At 38.4% G+C, this 27,208-nt stretch overlaps 1 protein-coding gene across 9 annotated transcripts in view; it reads left to right on the forward strand.

Moving 5' to 3' along the window:
* Window positions 1–27,208, forward strand: part of Npas3 (neuronal PAS domain protein 3) — an 829,271-nt gene that overhangs the window by 575,976 nt on the left and 226,087 nt on the right. For all 9 annotated transcript variants that reach the window (XM_047540503.1, XM_047540505.1, XM_047540504.1 and 6 more), the window contains one exon: window positions 22,659–22,748. In XM_047540503.1, the coding sequence (XP_047396459.1) occupies window positions 22,659–22,748 (90 nt within the window). The remainder of the gene's footprint in view (window positions 1–22,658; window positions 22,749–27,208) is intronic.

A 27,208-nucleotide genomic window follows, 5' to 3' on the forward strand; every position in this document is an offset into this window, starting at 1 on the left:
TGGCTAAAATAAATGAACATTTATGTCTCCTGCTTGCTTAAGATCAATAAATGAGTATATCTTGCCCACTTTAATACTTCCATTCCATGTTTAATCGTTGTGTATTTAACTGAGGCAGCTGCCCTAATTTAGGGCACATTAGAATGTGCCAACCAATTCACTTTTGAGGATTAAAATTAAACAAATCAGTGTTTCACTTTGACATGCTCAAACAGGAAGAATCTCCTAGGGTGTATTATTGTTAGTAGTAAAGTGGTAAATAGAGGTTTCATCACAGGCATAAACTTTTAATTGGCTGGTTGTTTGAGAATATGGCTGGTTCATAGATTAATAGGCATTAATTGGAATTGTAGTTTCTTTATAGTCAAACCAAAGCCTCTTTGAATATTAAGTCTGTATGTCTGTGAGATCATCAACCTTATTTTAAAGTCTCATATTGAGAGAGCCATTATGGATGATGATAATGATGCTAAATGAGCAGCGTGGTGGAAAAAAATAAGCATAAAGGATCATGCAGATCTGATCATACATTGTGGGCATTGCACTTCTCATTCAGAAAGGCTAATTAATTCATCAACTTCTCAATTATACCCAACCCTCAGAACTCCACCATGAAGCCACTGCTGCCAGGAGAGAAGGGACCCGCTTAACATTGGACAGGAAGAGCAGTGACCCCCTGCATAATTCTGGATGCCCATGCCAAGGCAAGCAGACTTTGAAGAGGCAAACAGTACAGAGAAGGGGGAAAACGGATGCAGCCGTCTATGGCCCCCAGAGCACTGGTGGCCTTAAAGGTCTGGGCTAGCAGCTAGATTCTTGAACTGGCCAGCTTGCCTCAGTCTGATTGTAATTGCAGCTTTTTAATTATTAGCAGAACTTCAGGCTTCCCTACTCCTTCATGTAGCTTCAGGTTGTGGTGGCATGGGCCATAAGCCTGTGTAGACCACTTACACTTGATCACCAGTTAATGACTGAGTGACTCCCTTTTGTGTCATTATGGGGACAATTTAAAAAGAAATGGGAGAGATATCACATGAAAAAAAAATACTTGCTATTATATGTTTATATAGTGTTACAGGTGGCTGCTGGTTGTCCTTATCCCATTGAGTCCTCCTTTAAGGACCCTAGATATTTGACCCACGGGAGGCTTAATCTTAAAGGATCTGATGGGTAGTGACCACCCCCAAATAATAACACAGAAAACTTTGCTTCAAAGTATATGGCTGGAGTCAGGCCTTTTTCCCTCTGCTCTGTTGTGCTGTTAGCCCAGGAGAGCCCAAACTGAAACATAATAAAGCTCCAACATCCCGCATTCAGCATTTTACAAATCTCTCTGGAACAGGAGAGTAAATAATTTCTTAAACAGTTTGGCTCTTATAGTAGTCAGTCTTGGACAGCTGTCAACAGGAAACCCCAAGTCATCCAGTATTAAAATCTGCTGTCACAAAGGGACCTGTCACCTAAACCTTGACATAGGACCTGTGAGAATTTTTTCTATTATTATTATTCAAAAGCACTGACAAGTATTTGGAAAAGATGGGGAAACCTAGGAGAGAGGAATCCTGTTTCTTCTAAATACTTCCTTTGATTATTTGTTTACTTGAAGGCATTTAAAATGAAACCATTTTCTTTTAGTAACTTGAGAAACACCATTTAAGACTGTCCCCTGTAATGCAGTCTTAAGACAACTTAACACTGTTGCCTGTAATAACTGTGAGACATTATATATGTGTGTATATACATACATATGCACACACACACGTGTGTGTGTGTGTACATATATATATATAGCCTCTTTGAGCTTTACCCACCCCCAACAGTCTGTAATTTACAAGCCTGTCATAGATTTGCATGAGATGACAGGATTTCCATGACAAAGTATTTGTGATTTTTATCTTTATTTGATCTTGGGTTGTTTACTATTTGCCTCATACAGGCAGCTTCTCAAGCATCATCTAGCTGACTCTTACTCTTTGTGTATCCTGCAGAGGGAGGGAATCAATGAAGCAGTTTGCTCTTAGAGGGGGGTGAGGGAGAAAGTTGTGTAGGAAAAGAACCGTTCCCTGTCCTCTGAGTCATTGCTGGCTCCTTCATGCAGATTCTGAACACTGCTCTATACAGGAGTGGAACCTGCTGCAAACAGAGGTCTCAACCTGGCCGCTCCCTCGGATCCACTTTTCAGGGAAGGAGGAGCATGTCTGGAACCATAGCTGGGGAAGTGAAGGGCAGGGTTGAGGGCAGGAGTCTTTTGATCACTACTGAAATTGGAGCAGTATGAACCTGAACTCTTGAGAGGGAGGTGATGTGGTCTCCAAGAAGGCAATTAAGCAGACAAGAAGTGTGGGAATTAGGGATCAAAACTGTGAGGCGAGTGGGTTGAGTGGTCTTAGACAAGTTACATTTAACCTCAGTGCTTCATTTTCCTTGTATCAAGCAGAGTCTGTGTTAGAATTAATTAATTTTGCTAGGTGCTTTGAGATCCACCCATGAAAGCAGAATAGAAAGGTTTTGTGTTATTCATGTTTCTAGAGAAAGGAGACTCTCCATTTTTTAGAAACCAAACCCCATGGTAAGAAAGAGGTGAAGGTAACCTGTTGGCTTTATCAACTAAGTACTCACGCATGCTTCATTCAAACCCTGTATCAGTCCTCTGAGCAGAAAGACTGTCTATTGTTAATATTCTCTGTGGGCCGGAGTTTCTAGTAATTTTATTCTCACCTGACAGCTATTTTGTAATAATTTACAGCGTGGCTCATGTCCCTGTCTGGGGGTTGGTTGTCTTTGGTTGTCCGTTTTTTAGACTCTCATTCACACCCTCCCTCATGGTAACTCAGCTGGGCTAATTCCCCTAAACTTCTCCAAAGTTGCCACAATTTGACCTTTGAAGAGAGAAAGGCTGCTGTTTCTGAGACTGACCAGGAATGCAGCTTCCCTCTGCAGGCACTTCTTAACAGTTTCCTCTTTTTTTTTTTTTTGTAGCAGGACGAAAATTTCCAAGTTCTGTATATTTACTTATAAATACACAACTCAGCTGTGTTCCCATCCTTTGTGTCAACATGAAAATTCCCTTGTTCTATGTTTAGCTTGAATAATTACCAAACTGTTTGTAATTAGAATGTGAGGATGTGACCTCACAGCAATTTTTTCATTTCCTTTCTCTGTATTTAATACATTTCAGAAACTGAAAATACCAAATCTCTGTCCTTTTTTTTTTTTTTTTGATGCTTATCAGTAATGGAAACATTGCAAAACAATCAGCCCAATACCTATGCTTTGTTCATTTATTGCCTTCTCTGAAGATAAATTGACTGTACTCAACTCTCTTCAGCATTTTTCTTCACCTAGATATTATTGCCTTGTGCAGCCACCCCAAGGTGACTGTTATCACTTAATTAAATCCTTGCACGCTGGGAAGAAAAAACAACATTGTTCCTTCATAACCCCAAGGAGCCTATTTTTAAGCCACTAAGCCTTTTCCCTGTTTTATTAACTTATTCCTGGCTACAACAAGACATACTTTTGTTGATGAGCAAAAGGTTGTATTAGCTTTTTATTTTCTGGGTAAACTTATCTATTCTCTGGGAAGAGGGAAAAAAAAGAATGGACATTATAAGAGAAGGGGGAAAATGGGGTCTCTTCAACCTCCCTGATTCTAGTAAAGGTCTCTGTAAACACTGAGCTGGAAACTAGAAGCAGGGGGATTCAGGAAAGGGAATGAGAAAATAAAATGTAAACATAAAATGGGAACAAGACTGAAAGTGAAATGACGTGCCTGTCTACTGGGGGAAGCTCCAGGCAAAGGGGACACCACTTTCAAGCTAAGGAAACCAGCATCGAAGTGGATTTTTTTTTGAAGAGGGATGATCTATTGACACTTCTTTCATTCCTGCCTAGTATAGCATCTTTTTATTAACCTTCTGTTTAATGTGTTTATTCCCCCCCCCCAGGGTTTCTTCTTTACCTCATAGTTTTAGGCATCTGTTATCAACCAATTCTGTGCCCAATTATCTTTTAAGGCATGAAAGAAATAATGTTGAGGATGTTCAGGTGTGTGTGTGTATGTGTGTGTATGCATGTGCACATGTTTTTTCACATGTTAGCAACAGGGATGCACAACCTGTACCTGACAGAAAGTATAGCACTTTCTATCAAAAAGTCCAACTTGCTATAAAGGAGTTATTTGTTCATGCATAGTAAATTATGTACCTTTTAGTTTGTTTCTAGTCCATTAAATCGTGGGCCAGAAAATGGGTTTGTCACTTCTAAAATTTGGACCCAAGCAAGCATATGTGTTTATTCATGATGCTAAATCATTTTACCACATGCCGTGTTCACCCACAGAGTAAATGCTGCTTAAAACTGTAATATTGGCAAGAGCAGTTGGTGCTGTGACAGGCTGGGGTTGGATAGAGACCTGGTTCTTAAATAGTTGGATAATTAAGATATCTGAACCATCACTGATCACTGCCTGCAAGTTACACACTTCTCAGCTTCACACTCAGAACACACAAGTGTAAGAGCTGACTCGCTGCCTGAGACAGTGCAAGACATTCAAAAGCTCGGTCTCCTTGTCTCTAAAGTGGGAATAGCATATATACCTCTAGGAGATGTGAGAATGAGTCAGTGACACCCGTGAAGAGTCCTATAACGATGGGGCCATCTGTACAAATACCAGGCATGTTTTCTTGTTTGGTGCCTGAGACACTCCGGTGCCCCCTTGGAGTGGCTGAGAGTCATTATGCATGGCCTTCTTGGATTTGGGTCAGATCTGCAGTGGTCTCCAACTTGCCAGTTAAGAGCCTGTGGGGCTGTGTCTTTCTGCCCACCTCTGAAGTAGATTGTTTAGCTTTCTCCTCTGCAGGTTAATTTCCTTTCCTTCATAATAGCCTTACAAATACTTTACTGAGACAGGGTAGAGCCCCTCTTAGGCAGTACCCTGTCTAAGAAAGTCATTTGATTTTCACCCTGACTTTGCTTGCCTGAAGAGTTTGCTTGGGGTCATGAAGAAGTTAGTACATATGTATATACATATTTGCATATACATATTCAGATTCCAGGTTTGCCAGCCAGAATCTCCCCAGGTTTTTTTTTTTTTTTTTTTCCCCTGACAACCTCAGAACAGAGAGTCATAAAGTGAATTAGCAGTTAGTGTTTGTCTCTTTCTCACACACAAACCACCCTGAAGTTCAGTCAGGGTCATTCTTAAGCCACCCTTGCCAGCATCTCCCTTTGAGATTGTCAAATTAGGAGGCAGCACAACTTTCCTCAGTCACACCCACTTCTACTCTTAACAGTCCTGTCACTTTTTCAGGTCCTTTCCCGCCTAAATTCTGCACACTGCACTTGCCCTTCATGAGGTGGAAAAACTGAGGCCAACCTTTGTGTAGGGGCCTCACGAGCATTCATTCACACCGCCCCTCAGCCTTCTGCGGGCTCAATAATCCAGTCCATGTAACTGTTTCTTAAAAGTTTTATTTTTCAATCATCTAATCATCTTTTAAGCTCCCTTTTCAACCTTTTCAAAGTTCTTCTTTTCATAAAGTGGCAATCCCCAGTACTGAATTTATTTAAGATTCAAACAGTGATGAATGAAAAGGAAAATTAATTTAGGAGTCTAAAATCCCACTATTGAGGGTTTCCATTTCCAGGCCTTTTGAATGAAAAATATGGCATTGATCAAGTGCACCATGTATACAAAGAACCGAATGCACGCACACCTACTCAGGCACTCATGTGCACATGTGCACATGCACAAGCGCATGGGGGATGGAGGTACCGGCCTTCCATGGAGGCATAAACTAGGGACGCTCCCTCAGATGCCCTGACCCCTCTTGCTAAGCATAAGGCAGCCAACCGCCTGGAAGTTGCTCTTTACCTCAGAGTACAGGTGTTATTTGAAGGTAAACAGAACTGGACTCGGGCAAAATTGTTCAGTGGATGAAAGGATTCCGTGTCAGATGTTTTCTGTTCTCTTTCCTCACCACCCTAGACATGCCCTCCTGTCCCCACACAGACGAACATGCAGGCCAGCGCTGTGTACCTGCAGGACATGCTACTGAGGTAAAGCGTGCTGACAGAAAGAGAACCTCCATTGGGAATTAGCTCCCTCCTGCCCTTATCTCCTCCTGCATCCTCCTCATCCCCCTTCTCATTGGGAGCACAGCTGACTTTGAGGAAGCTTAAGAGTGTCTCCTCTGGCCCATACCCACTTTCACTAGCAATTTTACCTGCAGAGCGGACAGTGGAAACAATACAGAATTAGCTTGAAACAATTGCCATATTCATATATTTAGTAGAATCTTACTGTTAAACACATTATCATTATTATCTTTATCATTCCAATACCTAGAATTTTTCCCATTCTTTCTTAAAATATTTTTTAGATTTTTGTATCAGTCCACTACACTTTAGCCTGAATCACTATTCAAATGCAACTAATTATTCTGAGACTGTTATATATCTATATTTAGTATCAGTCATAGAAAAATTACCTTTCTACATATTTGCCATGATATTTTTCATCAATGTGTGTTTTGTTGGTTAAAGGGGGAGAGTTGCCTAGGAATCAACCTTTGTAAAATAGTGTACCTGTGCAGTGGAGTCTACCCAGTAGATTATGATCTACCAATGTATGCCTTAATCACTTCTCAGACTGTCAAATTCTGCTACTTTGGCTAGTTTAGCTGAAGTCCCAGACAGACAGGAGATCAACCATCTCCTTGTCTCATCTCTGCTCTGCACATCACCCAGAGCACCAGGATTCTGCCCTCTGCCCCTGAGAACTCAGATCTGTAGAGGAGTAAATGGTAGCTCTTTGATACCAAAAACTCAAGAAACTCTGCCATCTGGTTCAAGTCCACAGAGTTGATTATACTACACACTGTGTAGGAGCCTGAATTTCAGGCCCAACTCTGCCATTACTGTCTGATGCTAGTTTCTCATCTCACATAAGGACAGTGAGAACACACATTAGAGTCAAGGAGTGAGGATTGAATAAGGTTGGTGCATGTAAAGTGTTCTCCCAGAGTCCAACCCAGACCAAGAAATGTTACTTGTCCCTGTTAAGATTGTTATTATTAAGACCCTTTTGTGATTTGGAGCTTATTTAAATATATGCACCATATATGTGAGCTATGGACTAAATTTTGTTCTCTCCAAATTCTTATATTGAAATCCCCAGTGGGATTGTATTTGGAGATAAAAATTTCAAAAGGCTATTAAGATTAAATGAGATCATACAGGTGGGGTCCTAATCGATAGGATTGGAAGAACCCTCACCAGCAGCTAAACCCTACCAGCATCTTGATTTTGTATTTTCCAGTCTTCAGACCTGTGAGAAAATAAAATTTCTGTTGTTTAAGCTCCTCAGTCTATCTATGGTCCATGGTATTTTGTTATGACAGCCTGAGCAAAGAAAATCAGTGTGTGTGTATATGTTGGTGTGTGTCTTCTTTCCTTTTCACCTTCTTATTGGTATTAATTTCCTACCCAATTATTCTACCCTAAATTTCCTTAATGTATCTTTTCATGACGATCTCTGCCATTCCTCAAAGTAAGTAAATAGTCTCTCCCTTAAAATAGTCTCTGTTTACTAAACTTTTGTTTGTTAAAGTTCTAAAGGGAAGTGTTTATGACTAGGATGAAACCTGAAACCTTATTTCAGCCATGAATATTGAATCATTTTCTTGCTTGTACTTTTATTCTCAAATGTAACTGATTTAGTTTAACAGTTCTTAGTAGATTACCCCACTTCCTCCAAGTCTGTTTTTCTGCTTGTGAACAAGTAAAACCCACTTAGCAAATACTCTTTCCAAATCAGGATCCCAAGTCAAATAATAGTCACCACAGGTACCATTTGTTATATACCTGCTGTGTGATGGCACTTTCACATGGCTAACTCTAATCATTTCAACTCTATTGATTAGAATAAATAACATAGATATTCTTTTCATTTTCGTATGAGAAAATAGTGAACTTGCAACACTAGACTTTTACTTTGGGTCTGTTTGAGTTCAAAGCTCATGTTTCCTGTTACATGACACTTTACTGCCTCTTGAAAAATGTGAAGTGTTCTCATTTTAAAGCTGAGCATGGAACTTGTTCATCTCTGGCCACACAGGCTCCTTGGCATCATCAAAGGAACCCAGGAGATGAGACCACCATCATTCCATTTTGTCTATCATTGTTGCAAGTCTTAGACTCCATGTTGGAGTCACACCTCCCATGTTGAGGGGTGACTACAGAGTGACCTCTCTAGTGCCAGATCTGAGCACCATGAGCAATAGCCTCTGGCAGCATAGCCCTCTTGCTGAGCAATTTTCAAGAACTGCAGCAAGTCACTCTGGTGAAAGCTACAGAATATGCTCCTTGCAATGATTACAGTCAAGGCAACCTGCACTCACTGGTTCATCTGCCTAATGCATCTCTTCCTTCTTCTTTAATCCTCTTCTTTTGGGGGGTTCCTATAAGGCTGGCTCTGGAAGTCTCCTCTCCTTTACCTCTTAACCAAGGCAGGAATCTGGCCTTTTACCTTAGGTACCTTTGGTGTCTAGCCTAGCACTAGCATGAGATTCAGATTCTTTTTCCTAGAAAGATCCTAAGCAGAGATATAAAAGGATCAATAGCTTATCTTCAAACCACTTCAGCTACTTACTTACTGTTACAATGCCGTTGTCAACTGACCTAAGCAAAAAACTGGGGGGAATTGTTCTAATATCTCAGCCTTAGTTTGTTTTTTTTCCCTAAAATTTCCTGGGTAACTTCCTTCATCCACCATTCTCTTGTGTGTGTTCCAGTTATACCAAAAGATTTACCTTTGAAAAAGCAAGCATAAATGATTTGCAGCAGATCTGGTAGATTTTACTCTAAATAATAAGCTATTAGGGACAAGGACTTTCATCCTATTTGACATAATGACTTTATATCATGGCATCTTTTAGAACATTTTAGCTGTGATAATGTAGTTCAGTGTGTTGAGGGACCCAATGTAAGTAAGAATCACATTTTGGAAAGATGTGAAGGAATGGGTTTCCTTTGCTCATTGCCTATGAGGATGTATTAATTATACCTTGCTGAGCTCATGGGGAAGAATTAGACTCATTGCATTATAGAGTACTGAGAATAATGCTATCACCATTACACTGTCCTTGCCTCACCAGTTCAAGTGGAATTAACGGTGTCGATAAACTCTGGAATCCTTTGTCAATGTATAATATATTGGACCTGCCTAATGGATTGTGCCTGCTCTTTAGTAAAAGACAAAATAATCTTGGCCAATACTCATGAAGATGGCAAGAATGAACCAAAAAAAGGGATAAAAATCTGGTCGAGAGAGCAGCAAATGTCTTAAGTGAGGGCAGTTACCTGTAATGAGAGTGGAAGGAGCATACAGAAAATGATAAAGGCTTAAGGTTCTGTTTGCAAAACCCTTAATATATTTTTTATTTGCCTTGGAATAAAAGTCTTCCATTAAGGCTCAGAGGCCAATTTGAGTCTTTAGGGGCTCAATCCTTTAGGGGAAGTCACTCTCCTGCCCGTGAGAGCTGGAGAGCATTTAAGTAGAAATTAAAGTAGGTCATCCTATTACTAAGGAGAAGCCCCCAAGCAAGACAATAAAACAAATCTTGCTTGTTGGAAAAGGTCAAAGCTAGAATGAACAAATCTCATTGGAGGCAAAAAGAATCTGTCCCCGATATGAAGTCATACAAAATGTACAGTGGTCTATGCAAATTCAGAGCCATTCTCAGTTTTCAAAATTGGTCAATAATCATTAAACACCCCTGAGCCAGATGCAAAAACATTTTCAGAATTGTTTTACCATCCAGGGTTCACATACAAACACTTTCAGAACAGGATGTGTGGAAACACTGGCTGTGAAGGATGGTTCACACATTGCCACCACACCCTCCCTATAGCCCTCTGCCTCTCTTTTCACTATGTGGCTGAATGCAAATAATAAAAGGTTAAAAGAGAAGAGGGAAAAATAAAAGAAAAATATGAACAGGGTCTGAAGTGAGAGCATCGAAGTAGCATAGAAGTTGTCGATTCCTAACCTGTGCCCTGTGATTTCTTAAGTGATACCATCTGCCATAGTGCTCACTTATTTCAGGCTACTGTCATTCATGGGAGAGTTTGGCATTTACTTAGACTCTAGGTTATATCTAAGGAACAGTTGCAATGGGGATTCATCCTTCTTAAATTATTGGGATTTCATTGAAAATACTAATTCTGCAAGCTTACATGAAAGACTTTGTGTGGTAGGTACCAGTACCCATTTTCTTAATTGTAAATTTGATTATCTTGTGGACTTGTGATTCAAGACAGCTAAGATAAATACTGTTCTAGTAATGAAAATAAGCATTAGTTCATGTGCCCAGATCTGAAAAGAAACTAGGCAGAGGTCCAAGTGAAAAATCAGACTTGGAACTTAATCAATATGCTTTACCCCTTCATATCCTGTTGTTGGCAATTTGGTTGCTTTTGACATAGAAGGTTGAGAAAGACCAAGTGGGAGGTGACAGCTGTGGCTTAAGGTATTATTGGTAAATATGGTGGAGGCCACTATAAATTCCATAAACCAAATAGAATTTTAATAAGTCTAATAGTCATTGAGAGGTGAACTGTCATTCATCAAATTCATTGAATGGTGGAATGTCCATTTTCAAATTATTTTCATTCTAACATATATTTAGCTATCCAAGACAAAAGAGTATGTAAATGGATCATTGTGCACATTAGGTTTAGACTGAGACTATTGATTTAAGGTTTCTAGTGAGTGAGTTATCAATATGGCCAATTGCAAATTTCTTTTGGAATTACTGTGGATTGGCACATCAGTGTATTTGAATAGATCATGCATAACCTAGATTATTGTTACAGCAAATTCTTTGTATAACGTTATGACTGTTGTACAACTTCAGTAAATCACATGATCCTGAGTGCTGAAAACACTTTATCCAGTGATTACGCAGGTGTACTAGATGATAAGGGCTCTATAACAAAAGTAGATCTATGGCGTTCTGTGGTGACCTGCCAAATAACCCAAAACAAAATGCACAGTGAACTAGACCTGCACAGCAGGTTAACACCCTGAGCTACTTAGGGAAAATATGGAGTAGTAGAAAGATCTGCTGCTATTTGGCAGGTGTCTGGTTGTCAATTACAAGTGTCCAACTTTATTAGAGAATCTGGGCAAGGGGAGAATGTGCATGATGATAACACAGTGCCCTAGGACAGAGGGAAAGGGAGGACTATACCTGGGCAAACACTTTTGATACCTCCTTCTGACTTTGGAAATTTACATGATATCATTAGCTCCATCATTAGTTCCAAATGATCCATTCCTCTATGGTACTTGGAAGAGCATATGTAAGTACTTTTAGAATGTATTTATCTATAACAAAGTGTCTAGACATCTTAAAATTTATAAAACAAATCTTCGGAAAAAATGTACCATTTAGTGGTAATTCATCTATTGAATATAATTTGTCATTTGACACCCAGGATTGATTACTCTAGTAAATCCTTCAAGACAAAGTGGAATTGTACTTTTTCAAATATCTTTAGGCATATTCAAGCATCTATTTTAAAGAAAAAAATAATCACAGTGATTATTTGACATATCAGTCAAATGTTTAAGATGGAAATAATTGTATCTGTCATTTCTGCTGCCTGATAAGGTGGGTCAAAAGGGCCTGGTGGTGCTCAGTCCAGTCATTTCCATGGCTAAATACATTCCACATCTTTTTCAAATAACATATCTAATTTTAGATTCAAGGTAGTCATTTCATATATTATCTTTGCATTTCAGTTACTTATACATAGTGTCTTCATAGACAACTTCAGTCACATGATTCTCATTAAAGTCATTGAAACTACTAGAAGAAAGTGTAGAAGAGCTTCAGGACTTTGGAATGGAAGAAGATTTTGGCAGCCAGCAAGCACAGGAAACAAAAGCAAAAATTAATAAATGGGATGACATCAAAACTAAAAAGCTTCTGCACAGCATAAGCAACAATCAAGAGTGAAAAGACCAACTATAGAATAGGAGAAAATACTTGTAACCTATACATCTGATAAAGGGTTAATATTCAGAATGTATAAGGAACCAAAAAAATCTCAATAGCCAAAAAACAAAAACAACAACAAAAAAATCCTGATTAAAAAATGGACCATAAACTTAAATAGACATTTTCAAAAGAGTATGTACAAATGACCAACAGGTACATATAAAAAAACTGCTCAACACCACTAATCATTAGGGAAATGCAAACCAAAACCAAAATGAGATATAACCTTCTTCCAGTAAGAATGGCTATTATCAAAAAGACAAACAAAAACAAGTGCTGGTGTAAATGTGAAGAAAAGAAAACCCCCACACACTGTTGGCAGAAATGTAAATTAGTATAGCCATAGCATAGTTTGGTGGTTCCTTGAAAAATTAAAATAGAACTACCACATGATCCAGCACCTCCACTACCTAGTCTATATCCAAAGGAAATAAAATCAGCATGCCAAAGACATGTCTGCACTTCCATTTTTTTTTTTTTTGCATCACAATGGCCAAGAAATGGAAACAGCCTAAGTGTCCATCAACTGAAAGACGGATAAAGAAATGTGGTGCACATACACATACACTAGCCATAAAATTGAATGAAATTCTGTCATTAGAAACAACTTGGATGAAACTGGAGATCATTATTGTTAAGTGCAAAAAGCCAGGCACATGCTCTTATTTCTATGTTGAATCTAAAAAAAGTTGATCTCAAAGAAGTTGAGACTGGAATGGTGGTTACCAAAGCATTAGGGAGGGAGGGAAGGAGAGAGGGAGGTTGATAAGTGGGTACTAAGCGATAGACAGAAGTAAGAAGCTGTGGTGTGCCATGGCCCAGTAGGAAGACAATAGATGACAATAATTGTCTGAACTTTTCAAAATGCTAGAAGGAAGTATTTTAAATATTCACACCATGAAGAAATGATAAATGAGAAAATAGATATGTTTATCCTGATTTAAATATTATGCAGATGTATACATGCATTGAAATATCACATGGTATTCCATAAATATCTATAATTTTTATGTTTTTATCAGTTAAAAATACATTTTTTAAATTCACAGAGATTTCGACTACGGCATCTTTTAACCCTGGAAATTCATGAAATAAAATAGGCCACCTCTCTTCAGTGAAGGCAATGAATTTTTTTTCCAGTCAGGGTAGCCATTGAAGTAAATTAGAGAAAGGAAACTCCATTTCTATTTTTCAGTTTAAAAAACAATCAAGCAAAATATTCACTTTAGTTAGCCAGTGAAAAGTGCCAGAATTTCATATTCGTCTTTATGAATACGTTCATCCCATATCCCATACCCTGGCTCAGGTCCTTCCATTCTGTTCCTGAGTTGGACTACAGAGGCCAGGATCAATACAACCAAGCACCACTGTGCTTTTAATTGTATAAATTTAAGCTGTCTTTTAATGTACATCTAGCAAATTTGATCCTAGAAAACTTCACATGGCGAATTGCTTTATTTTAGAGTTTCTCCAGTGATCTCCTGTGACACTAGTGGTTCTGCTTTGAATATACACAAGTATGTGAGGAAACAGTGAAAATCCATGACCTCTTGTGCCTCCTGTGTGTTAAGTAGTTAGGCACATGGGGTAAAAGCAGCATTTTCTTGGAGCCTGAACAAGACGAGAGCCTTCTGGACAAGCAGTGAAGGCTGGTCCTCTCACCTACACTCCGCAGCCAACTGTGAAATGAAAGCAGAAGGTCAGCCAAGCACCCGAGAGCCAGAGCGAGTGCTAAACCAAGTTGTTTATCCTGAGCTCATTCAGGACCAGGCCCCAATTCCATCAGAATAATTGATTTTCCCATAAATGTGTATCTCTGCTTCATATGGAGCTAAATTCTGGGGCTAAGGCAGTGAAGCAACATAGCCTCTAAGCATTTGGAATGCACAGAAAACCAATATAAAGATTTCAATATTGTAAAATGTAGGACCCACAAGAGGTGCAATTACTCACAAAAAAATTCAGAAACAATTCTGAGCATTGTCGATTTCAGGAACCAAATGCAACTTTCTATTATTGGTCCATCATATTTATAGCATTATGTGGGCCTATTAAAAATTAATTATTAATTAGATGAATGATATGCAAAATAAAGAGCAGAGAGCTTAGTTATAATGATTTCCTGAAACTAGCATAGAAGGTTTTCACAGGCAAAGCATTATCCTCAACCAGAATTTTGTTACATTTGTAACAATCAAGTTCCTTTCCATACAAATATTTTTTATGCCTTTTCCCTAGAGATACAAATAAAATGTTCCTAGAAATAAAACTCACATGAATGTCCCAGATTAATATCTGAGGTCTCTAAATGGTCTTTTAATATGCTAAATTCATTGCAGCATTCTTTAATCATTGTTACTACCCCTGATACAAACCCTTTACCTAAAGGAATACATGTGAAAAACATTAATTTTCTCTTAAAAGTTTGCATTAGTTGCCTGCTGCCCAGTAAATAGAGTCATAACATAATCAGCCACAACAGAAGCATCAATGTGGTTTTTAACTTAAAACATCAAGGATATAATTTCTGGTAAACATAATTGTAAAATAAATTTCTATGAGATCTGTCTTATTTTCACAATGACTTCTTTAAAAAACAGTGTGTCTACTACCAGAGAGAGGTCCAAAACAAATCCCTAAGTCTGAATGGAACAGGAAATAAGATCAGTGTTCTGGTCAACCTGTGGTCAAGGGTTGTTTTACCAGCTGCCAGTTGAAAAAGGCAGTTCTTATGTATTAACTGTGGGATGTCCTGTCCACATGTGGGGATTAGGATCTTCTTCCAATGCATAGGAGTTTCTTCAAGATCTGGTGAACTTTTGACTGCACACTTACCAAATCCAGTAATTCATGCCTTTTCTAAATAAAAGCCAGCATAGTAGAGATATGGAGCTGGGTGAGAGCAGATAGAGGTCCCCACTTTGTCTTCAGGGGGCTTTGACTTGGAAACTGCCTTCTCCTTGGGGCTGTTTGTTTTATGAAGTTAATTTTCAACTTTGTTCATTTTCTTAGTCATGGATGAATTTTAAGGGAACAACTTGGGAGTCAAGACCTTGTATCACTCACCTGAGTGAAATCCAGGCTGTATAGCTATATGGGCCTGATGCATAGCAAATATTCAACAGGTGTTTTCTGAAGCAACCAAGAGTTGTTTCCTAAACAGAAAGAGCATGAGAATCTCTTATATGGAAAGAAATGCTAAAAGAAACAAAGATTTGACACAGCTATGTCAGTGTGTAACAAGTAAAAGCCCCAGCGGTTAGTTTCAGCAGCAGGAGGAAGAGCAACAAAAGGATCCTTCTTGGCTATGTCACATATTGATTGTTGACATTGAGCAGTGTCTGTAATTTCTCTGAACCTGTTTCCTCATCAGTAAAGTAGAATTCAATCAGACCTATTTTAGATATGACCTCAGTAATTTGCCTAACATATGTTATTTTTCCTCCCTCTTCCCCTGGTAAATATTGAGTGAACTGAGCATCGTTTACCACATCCCATATGATAATGATAAATATGTATTATGGGGCTGGGGATATAGCCCAGTTGGTAGAGTGCTTGCTTCACAAGCACAAGGCCCTGGGTTCAATATCCAGCCTTACAAAAAAAGAAAAAAAAAAAAAAAAAAAAAGAAATGTATTATGTATAATGTATAGTAGTATATTTAGCATGTAATAGATAATATAATAGGTAATAACATGTATGTAAAATTAAGGTCATGCCCTATTTTCTAGTAATCTACAGGATGTCAACAAACAGTTGTTACTTCCTTTTCTTTCTGGTATTTTGTTTAATGCCAACAAATTGAAAGACACCTGGCACCCTGTGCATGTGACCAAGCATCATGGGTCTCACCAAAGCAAAGCAGGGACATTTTTAGACCTTTCGGGAGCAGAGCAATGTATTGCTTATATTATTTCTGCCAAGGGGGGATTCCTCCTTTAACTTGAAACAACTCTGAATTCAAAGGGAGAAATGCACAATTAGGAATTAGCCCCTGGATTCTGACGGGGCTACCTTCCAGTTAATTAACATACCACATGTGCAAAAGGAGTCGTTTTAATATTCCAATGAATATTTGTGCCTTGGAATAAATAGCAGGATTCCTTTCCACCAAGTAAAAGGAGCTCATGAGCAGCATGTGGGCACTTATGCCCCAAGTAGAGTCCTGGTTCCCTGAAGACGAGCCACAGATAATGTGGAGTCCACGTGCTGCCCCTGGTGGCTCAGAAGCATGTGTGATCCACCAAATACCACGCACTATCTTTGTACCAGAACCTGTTGTCCATTTGGTTGGATGTTCAAATCAAGAAATCTCCATCCCTCAAGGCCAGATGTAAGGCTCGAACTAGCATCCTACAGAAAAAAAAAGGTCAGCACTTTGATACACAGCTCCCACAAAATGGAATTTTAATGAGCAGAAGCAAAACCTGAGCTCCTTGCTCAGAAAGCAGGTGTCTTTGTTCTTTTCATGTTTTAACATTTCACTAGCCTACCATCTCCCCTTTTATTCTGGTACCTCTCCTCTAAAAACTGAAGAGCTTGCCCATACCTCTCTGAACTGTTTTTCTCACCTAGATGTTTGAATTTTTGTGTTTTGCAAAATTCTTAGGAGAGGTGTTTTGAGGTGTCCTGGTGTGTTCCAAAATTCTTTTTTAGTGGCATAATAGTTAAATTTGACCTAACTAATCCCGTTTGGTGCTGTGACTGGGAAACATGTGGCTTTTGGCACATGATAATATGAATCTGTGCTATCCTGAGTGTTATTGATTTACTGGAAAGACAAGGGGAGAGACAGAAAGCTCAGGGAGAGTCAGAGGAGTCAAAGAAAAGCCCAAACCTTTGATGTATGCTTTTACTTACTTGTCTAAGATTCCTCTTTCTGAAAATAAGGCTTTTGTTTCTGCACAGTGATGTATTGTTAAAAGTCAGATTGCAAAGCCAAAATTTGGGAAGTTTTTTCTTCCCCATAAACAGATACATGTGGGCACTTTTGGGCACAGTCCAGCTTCTCTGAAGTTGCTGGGAGTCCACATATATGTGACTGAGCAGTATAGCATCACCTCCTGAGTGCAGAGAATAATACGTCATTTTAATATGCTTTATCAAAGTGTGATTGAATTCAAAGGTCAAAATTGTAAGAAAAAAAATTTTTTTGTTAACTCTTTTAACTGTTGCCCAAACAGAGTAGATAGCTATATATGTGCCCAGTCCACACTCTCCAGGCCAAGCTTCTCATGGTTCAGGGGCAGACAAGCTCATTCCCCAGGCTAACCCATTGCTCAGCTCCTAGAGACAGTTTTCCCACAGAGCCTCTCCTTACCGTTGTTGGTTGTAGCATTCATAATATACTCACATCTACTATCTGACAAGCATAGTGCTCAAATTCATGCTCTGCTCTTGTCCTAACAGAATTATGGCATAACAGTGAAGAACTTGGGGTTTAGAGGAAAAGTTGAGTGAGTCAGAGACTGTACTCAATTTCGAATGGGTATTTTCCCTACAGTCTGAGTCTAAATTACAAGAACATCACAGATGCAAGGCACATTGGACAAGGAGCACATGCGTGCATTTAAATCATGTATATCTTACTTTTTTACTGATGTAATTGTGAAATATGTTCTTTTTGCATTCATAATTAGGGGGTGGAACAGATGGTGAAGGCTTAGTTTAAAATAATCTGTCATTAAAATAACCTAGCCTACTGGTAATTCTTCTCTCTAACTGGAGTTAGGTCATAAGAAAAGAGTTTAGGGTGATTTCCTTCCCTCTCCTTTCTGCACTGGAATGTAAAAGAATGAACCACTAATTTCAGAATGGAGAATTGTCCCTGGAAGGGCACCATAGTAGGATTTCACTCAAATTTGGCTGCAGTGGAATATGCATAAAAAGGAAAGCAGAGACAAAACTCCTTTGACAAATATAAATCCATTTAGCACAATGCATTAAACATTAGTATACCTTCAATCATGCAGCTACAGTTAGTTTCATACCCTGCAAGGAAATAACCTCATCATTTGACAAACACCGTTAAAAGCATTCAGCTTTTGGGGTTAAGAAACTGTGCCATACACTTTATATGTTACACTGATGTCAGGGGATATAAATTATAATTACAGGCATTATTATTCAGAGATGCTGTAGCTCCTGACTCCTGTATCCAAGCCTCACTCCTTGCCTGTGTACCTCATAGACTTACTGGGATGTGACAAAGGAAATCTCCTATCAGCCCTGTCTGGGTAGCTAAGAATTGTTTTCAGTAATAAGAAAACTGTCTTGATAAATCAGATACTTGCATGTCTTTAAAACGTCTGTTTTACTGTTTCTTCTAAGATTTTGTTCTCCATCTGCTTTGAGGAAAGCAGATAGATTTCAGCATGGCTTTATAATAAATCTTCTTGAGGAGGGGCTAGCATTAACATTTGTGTAGGTTCTTTTTCATCTTAATCCAACCTTAGTTAATAATCAGAAAATTCTACATAGTGGGTAAGAAGATGTAATTAACCCTTTGACCCCAGAATCTTAATTGGTGCCTGTTGAAAACAGTGGGCAGTTAAAAAAAAAAAAAATTAAAGTAGCCTGCAGTGATTGAACTGCATAGTATATAATAGCTTTCTCTATTCAAATTTTAAAAAATTCCACAGAACTTTCAGATTAATCACATTTGGTTTCTAAGACTACTGATTGAATGTTTCCTTCTTCCTCCCACCTTTTTAAGTTGAGACATCCAAATTAAATCAATATTGATGCTTTTCTTCAGACTTTTCTAAGCAGCAGAATACAGCTAACTGTAGAAAGGAACGCCCTTGAATGGGAAGGTAATAGCGGTGTAAAGAATGACTTGCCAATCTGCTTTAGACCCAACTTCACATCCCATTCCTTATTTGAACAGTAATCAAACCTGAATTATGGGCATTTGTCTCAGACTATGATATAATTGACCAAAATGATCAGTATAAAAGTAAAAAAAAAAAATGATTAATTAACCAAGGTGGTTTTTTTAACCTCTATAATGACTAACAACTAATCTGACTAGTTTTCCCCTACCAAACAGGCTGTTGTTTTTAATTGAATTGACTGGATGTCTTTGTGTCATGTAGATATAGACTCATTTTAATCTCACCAGGAAATTGGAACATGTGTCAAAGCCTCTATTTTTGCCAACAAAACTGGCCAGGTCTTAGGTGGCCACTGCTTAATAGCGTCAGATGTTTAGCCTCCAGATATTCCTTCTCACTGCCATGGCACCCAACCTCCTCAAATATTTTAGGAAGTACAGGGGATCTGAACCTGATGTTAAAAGTTACAATCCCATTTGGTGAGAAAGTGAAGGACATGTGTAAATGAAAATGATACATCTATTTAGGAACAGCACTGACTGCTTAGTAAGATCATAAAAGATCCACTCTAACCCCAATATTCCAACTATCAGAAGACTCCCAGACCATCTGAGAAATCCGTGGCATCTAAATCTGCAAATAATCTAATAAATTCTAAATAGCACTTTTGGGCAAAATAGTTTCCATCCCTCTTCATCATTATAGCACGTGTGCTGTAAGACAAAAAGCATTGAACTCAGAAGTATAACTGTATTTTAAAAGTCTTGATTGCACCATTGTGTAGGTGCTTATTAGACAAAGATACCCAAGACAATGCTCCACTGTTGAGAAATTCAGTCTTGTTGGGACTTGAATAAGCCAACAAGGACCAAACAATGTTGCAATTTATGGAAGTACAGAAGATTTGATCCTGGTTCTGCCCCTAGCTGGCTGTCCCATCTTGTCCAGTCACTTAGCCTCTCTGTACCTCAGGTTTCTCACCAGAAAAATGAGCATTTAGACAACAGGAGAGTATTCCATGTCAACTTCATTCATGCCAACTTTCTTCTGCTCCCAACAAGCCTTCCAGCTGTCTCCACAGAAGTTTGTGGTCTCTGTCAGTATCATCACTCTCGTTTGATAGCAGCATATGAGATGTAATTTGGGAAGATGGTTTACTGAGTTCTCTGATCGTATAGCAGGCCGTGCTATTAGGTTGAATGGAAAGCCAAACCAGGAACTTTTCTCCAAGGGGAAGGTCAAAGGGGAAGTGTCCTAATCCTTAGGAGTCATCCCTCCAGAGAAATCTTATTTCAGATAAAGATGTGTTCAAGTGAGATCCTTCCCAGACATGAAGGAATCTCATCTCCATTTGCACTGGTTTCAGGTGCGGTGAGATTAGCATACTTGTCTCTGTAGACTTGAAGCCAATGCAAAGGAAGAGTGAGGGCATAAAACATTCTACAGTGGAAAGGTTAGACCGGATGAGGCCCTAGAGAGTTTGGCAGTTTGTCAAAGATAAGGACCCCATATCTCTTAGACAGTATTTCGTTCCCCACAGTTGGTTCCAGGAGAAATACCATAGTGCAAAGGTGACCATGTGACCTCTTGTGCAAATGATTTATGAACTCTCTTGTCATCCCACTTCTGTTTTCTCTCCTACCCCTAACTGTCTACTATTTAACCAAGTGATGCTATTCAAGAAGTCGTAGGATATCTCTTAGTATAAATATTTTAACTTCAGAAGTGCTGTGAATATTTATCTTTTCATAAACCACACATATCAATTAGACAATGTTTATTCTTAATAGAAAATAGAATAGTTATTGAATCTGGCTATTAGGATTCAAATTCAAACTCAACTAAGGATGGGACTGTTTGCCCTAACTTCACTAACCCTTTATTTCTTTGTATATTAAATACAGATAATATAATTACTTTCATATGATACTTGTGAAAATTTAAAAATACCTGCACACTGCTTAGCACATATTGCTTAATAAATAAAAGCTCTTATTATTGTACTATCTCACCTAAAATCTTACTCTTTTATGAAGCAATGTAACGTAACTTGAATTGTCTTTACAACTCACTAAATCAGAGGAGGGGTTGGGTGCCATCCACAGTATTTATCCATTGTGGGGCAATGAAAAGGAGTCAGGAAACATGGAAATCCACTTTTCATTTATGCATATAAATAAATACACACAGGTATGCCCATGTACATATATCTATGCATAAATACATGTAATTCATTATCTTTGTCTCTTCTGTATTGCTATAGCAGAATACCTGAAATGGGGTAATTTATAAAGAAGAGAGATTTATTTCTTACAGTTATAGCATCTGGGAAGTCCAAGGTCAAGTGCCCCACATCTAGCCAGGACCTCCTTACTGCATCATCCTATAGCAGAACACAGAGGATAAGAGAGCACTCAAGAGAAAGAGGGGAAGGGGAAAGGGACCTTGCTCATTCTTTTATCAGGAACCCACTCTTGAGATAACTAACCTGCACTAGCAAAAACAGCATTAATCCATTCATGAGTGCAGAGTCCTCTTGACCTAGTCACCTCTTAAAGGTCTCATCTCTCAACACTATTGTGCCGAGGGTTGAGTTTTCAACATATGAACTTTAGGAGACACATTCAATCCATAGCATTTGTATCCATATACATACTTCAGTACTGACTGGGGGATCTGAAGTAATACCTATTTCTACCTGAATTTTATATACTTCTACCTTTCTGTATTTAAAAATCATATGTTATTAATTTAGTGCTTCCACATATCTTGCTCCCAACATAGAGTTCCTATATTTGCAAATTCACAACCTTTGCTAATGCCACTAATTCTTAAAACTTTTCCTGTTGCAAGTAACACTTGTGCAATTCACCTTGTTAGACATAAACAAATAAAAAAAGCAAAAAAAAAAATTTGAGGATGATGGACACTGCAAAATGCACTTGAACTACAAGAAATTGAAACAAATGTATTCCCATTTGGGGTGATGGGTTATGGTTGGAGTCCTAATGATTTACATCATTTGTTGAACTGGCAGTGCAACCCTCCAGTTGGAAAGTTGATCTGAGGTTTCAGGAGTCACAGATGATGTGTAGATCCTTTCACTCTTTTGTTCTTTCTTCTTCTGTGTTCAGGAGTTGTAATAGAAAGTAGATCTATCACAATAAAACTTTAATACAGAGTTCTGCAAAACAGGATAGCAGTTTGCAAGGTTTCAGCCTGTAAACATTCACACATAATGTATTGACTTTTCCTATTTGTTCTAACACAATAGGCACTGGGAATGAGAAGGCAATAATCCTGTATTAATTACTAAATTATTGATGTCCATAGTAGTTCCAGTAGTGATCCTACTTACTCTTCCTGTAGAAACCCTTCTTTTCTTTCTTTGCATTACAATTCCCATCCCATTTAAGAGAAAATCTTTTGATTTACTCTAAGTAACCACTGAATCCACAACAAAGGTGACATCTTGTGAAATCATCACAACCTTATTTTATATGTTAATGTAATGTATCTTGATCAAAACAACATAAGCAACAGGAAGCCCCTGAAATAAGGAAAAGTTTGTAGTCTTGATTCAAGTCTCTGAATTTGTTCATGTATAATGCAATACTGAAGGATCTTAGAATTTGTGATACACATGAAGAAGAAATGGACTTAAATTTATGTGTCACTTTATAACAGTTGCCTTATTAATTAAATATCAGATGTATTTATTAACCTATATATCTGTTTATTTTTTTTCCTGCAGTCCCTGGATGGCTTTGTATTTGCACTAAATCAAGAAGGAAAATTTTTGTATATTTCCGAAACGGTCTCCATCTACCTAGGCCTCTCACAAGTAAGTCAAAACATTTAGATTCTTGGTGGCAATTGTGAAGGCTCCCTCTGCCTCATGTTTTTCCTTCTTCAAGGGATATTCTATTTAGCATGAATTATCAAATTTATTATTTAATGGGCTCTACCTGACTCTTCTAAGTCAGTGAGAAACCTGTCAGAATAAACTTGTGCTCAAAAACTTTAGTTCCCCTCCCTGCCCCCCAAGGATCATTATTAATTTATTGAGAACAAATGAAGTTCCTTCCCTTGGTTGTTTTGAACTTTGAAACCTCTGTGCCCGGTAGGAGAGGGACACACTAATAGTGCTTCCCTTGTGTCCTATTACTGGATGTTTATGGAGTACCCTGCATTATCCTGGGAGCTGACACAATGGCAGGAGTCATTTGGAGTCAAGAAATTCTGAAAGAGACCATTAAAATGTGTGGCAGGGAAGGTTCCAACAAGGATATATTTTGCTGCCTTTGCAAATGCTTCCTAATGCTGAAAGACAATTTCATAAAATAAGGCAGCCTTTCATTGTTTGCTATTTAATTGCTTATATATGTTTATCAGAGGATGAAAGAAAAGAAGATGGAGTCTGATGGGGCAAGGGACAACATCCTGGATGTCAGTACTTGATATTCCCCTGAAACACAAAAATTTTAGTTCCACTGGACTCCAAAACCTGGGCTGCATCTACAGAATGCCAAAATATCCTGAAGTAAAGTTTACCATTCGGCTAATTATCCAGATGTTTCTCACCATAAAAGTGCTAAACATCTGGGTATTTGTGCCTATACAGGTGATTGGCTGAGTTTGACCCTTTTCATCTGGTGGTTTGGAAGGAGGAAAACAGCCTTGGTGGGAGGGATTTTGTATGCGTGTGATGATCAGCCAAGTTGGATAATCTACCTCTCATCAGTTGCCTCTTGGAGCTGAAGCTGCAGATAAGATTCGCCTCTCTACTCTTAAGTAGGGCCCACCCACACCCATTGCTTCTGAAAGTTGGCACAGCTCTAAGGGAACATCCAGCATGGCTGGTTCTTAGTGAATTTGTTGGGTAATAGCTAAATCAAGAAAGACATTGGAAAATAATAGAGAGAGAAGAGATTTGGCATTTGAGGAGAGTTGGAGGAAGAGGAGAAACACTGCCAAATTTGAAATTTACTGTTGAGAATCCAAACATGGGGTGCGATCATTAATGCTTCCTCTAAGAACATACAAGCTTTTGGATGTAAAGTGTAAAGAATTCTATTTTTTGCGGGCTTTAGCAAACCAAGTGATAAAAACTGAGCTATTGTTAACTCAGTATTAGTATTCTTGTATCTCGTTGAAATCGCTGGTTTTGTAATAGCCTTTAATAGACCTTAAGCCTCGTCTTAATCTGCTTGGGACCTAGTAGTGAGAATCTTCAATTTTGAAATTGGTGCGCCACCATGTTGTGAATTCTGTATAGAACTGGAAACACCACTGTTTGTTGTTCTGCAATGCCCATATTCATCTGTTTTATGTGGAATATCCAACGAAGTTTAATAAGCCAGTAAAGAAGAAGGATGAATAATTAGTTTAAGCAGGTAAATGCTAATTAGGGAACTCCTGAAAAGCATCCATTATATACTAGCTCCAAACACATTTTACAGCCCTGGTTAGTGGTGTAATCCAAATTCTGTCAAGGCAACTGCATTTTCTGTAATTGAGATGTGTATGTTTGCTTTGCATAACAGATGGCTCTGTATGCTTAGACTGATAGCTAGGAAAATAATAATTGCATTATTCTGGCCAAAAGAATATTAGCTCTTGGGTTTTGGCCATTTCAGTCAGTCCTCCTGCCAGCACAGCATATGCACATATATGGATTGGATTTTCAAGGAAATTGATGCATCTGGAATAGTGTGGCCATCTGAAATATCATCTGTTCAAGAAAAATTTGGCTTTAACCCTGTGCTGGTTTCTCCTTAAACGCAGTTTATTTCTGTGCTTCTCTACTGTAGCATTAAGGCAATCTTTTCCTAAATCTGAAATAAATAATCAAAGTTTCTGCAGGAAAAAAGTAGCCATGTAGAAATGGTACAGGATCTGGCAATTTTCTGTGCATTCAGCTCCTGCTTTTGCATGTGTTGGCTTTAAAAGTGTGCGCCAATAATCAGCATCTTGACTTACTCAGGGGTAGACCCTGGCCCCATGTGCTGCTACCTTCTCCAATCTTGGACACTTGCAGTGTTGAGGCTGTGAGATATGGGACAAAGGTCATCATTTGGCAGCATTACACAACTGAAATGATGAGGAGTAAGTCAGAAGAAAGTGATTTTTTTTTCCTATATCAATCTATGTAGAGTTCGAAACAGAAGTTTAAGAAGAATTCTATATTAACATGAAAATAACCTATTATGATATGACTTTAAATGTTGAACCTTGGGGAAAGAGTTTTCAAACTAGTTAAGGTTCCAAGTGTAACTAGGGAACTGGAGGTCCCTGAGACATATCCTTCTGCCCAAGTGTCTTTGTGTTCTTTTGCTGTTTGGGAGGCTTGGGAGCTCTAGGGAAATACACAATCAAACATAGTCCAAGTCATTCAGTTAAGCATTTGGTCTACCAATTCACGTGTGCACGCACACAAACACACACACACACACACACACACACACACACAGGAGCACACTCTTTACTAAAATGTGAACCAAATGCTCTGCTGTGTTCTACAACTTTGGCTAAGTAGTTATTCCACCAAATTTTAGACAGTGATAAGGAACGTATGAAGTTATGCTCCCTTCCTTTCCTTTTGAAACAGTTTTATCATATAAAAACATGTGTCTCTATCAGCAAAAACTTACCAAAGAAATTGCTGAGTATTGTGAGCATCTCAGTTTGTTATGGCAGAGCCATGTCTGCATTTCTAACTCTCAAGATTTTCCATCCTCAGTTTTATTTTCTTTCAACATGTAAATAAATATGGTGGCTTTAAAATGGCTTATGCCAATTAGGATTTGTTTTGGGCTTATAAGAAAACCGTGAAGTAGGGAAACTTCTGCTGAGCTCCATGGTGTAGCCTGGGTTCAGAGCCAGCCAGAGTGTGGATTTTCTTTTGCACTCCACTGAGTATGAAAGTTCCTTGTGTCCAGAGCATCATGTGCTGGTCACTCTCATGTGCTTGTGGAGACAGGAATGCAGTAAAGCAATGGTGAGATGCCAGTCTCCTCAGTGGCCCTTTTGTCATTGCTAGACAGTCGGACAGATATGTAACTTCACATCCAAGAAGTAGTTTTAGGTTGTAGAAGTGTGTACCATCAACTTGCTTTCCTGGGTAAAGATGACTCCCCGTAACTTACCATGAGGCCTTCTAAAGAAAGAGCCCCGTATGTTAAGGGTGCTTTTGGTTTGCATAGAAATTAAATGACTTCTTATACCTGACAGTGGCATTCAGAGATAGGCCAGACAACTTCCTAGTTATGATGGAATTGGTCAAATGCAAATAAAGAAAGAAAACAGAATAGATTCCCTAATGCTGAAAATGTAGCAATGATACTGTAGCCAGCTTTTATGAAATCTCTTCCAAAACATAAGGGGTTTAATCACCAGAGAATCCAACAAAGACATTTCATGATAAAAAGCATTTCTAGTTGATGTAGGATTTAAAGCTTGGAGAAACATTTATATGTTGGCTTATATTGTTCTCATTCCACAAAGGATTAGAAATAAACATTTGCAATAAAAATAATGTCAAAATAGAACAAGGGAATTAAAAAATAAGCAAAAAAAAAATGAGCAATATGTTGCCACAGAGTAGGAGAATGCAAATAGTTGCATTTTTAAAATGGGAAATAAATGGCCCAATAAAACTTCAGATTTAGCTGTGAGCTTCCTGGTAACCAAAGCAAAAAAGAAAATATAGTTGAAAACCAAAAATAAGGAATCATTGCTTTTCAAGGAAAGCAGTTTCTATGGAACTGAAATCTGAAAATAAATTTCACATAGGATACCTATAGAGGCTAACATATCGATTATAGATATGTTGATTTTCTTCCATTGGAGTCCACATTCACTGAAATTATATATATGGCAAACACAAATATACTGTAAGTCTCATAAGCTGACAGAATCCTTCCCCCTCCCCCACAGTGAGTCATGGTTGGGCTAAAGGTTATTTTGAGAGTTCTGGAATCTATGCCTTACAATAGCATTGACTAATTTGATGCTTACATGGTTTCAAATCAGCATTCCTTTCATCCACCCTCAAATACTGCATTTTCTTCTAAATCCTCGTGAGAACTATAACATTATAGTTGTAAGAGGCAGAAGACATGGGTCTCAGTAGAGGATAAAAATGGACTCATAGCTTATGAAAACCTTTCTCCTTGTAAGTGAGGTGAGGGATGATTGTGATGCATAACTACACCAGCAGAATGTTTTCAAGTTAACCTAGAGTCCCATTTACAACAAAATGGCATCCAGAGCAACCTGGGAAGTTCACCCTTTTTTCTAAGG

The sequence above is a fragment of the Sciurus carolinensis genome, chromosome 2, assembly GCF_902686445.1.
Source record: "Sciurus carolinensis chromosome 2, mSciCar1.2, whole genome shotgun sequence".
Classification (NCBI taxonomy): domain Eukaryota; kingdom Metazoa; phylum Chordata; class Mammalia; order Rodentia; family Sciuridae; genus Sciurus; species Sciurus carolinensis.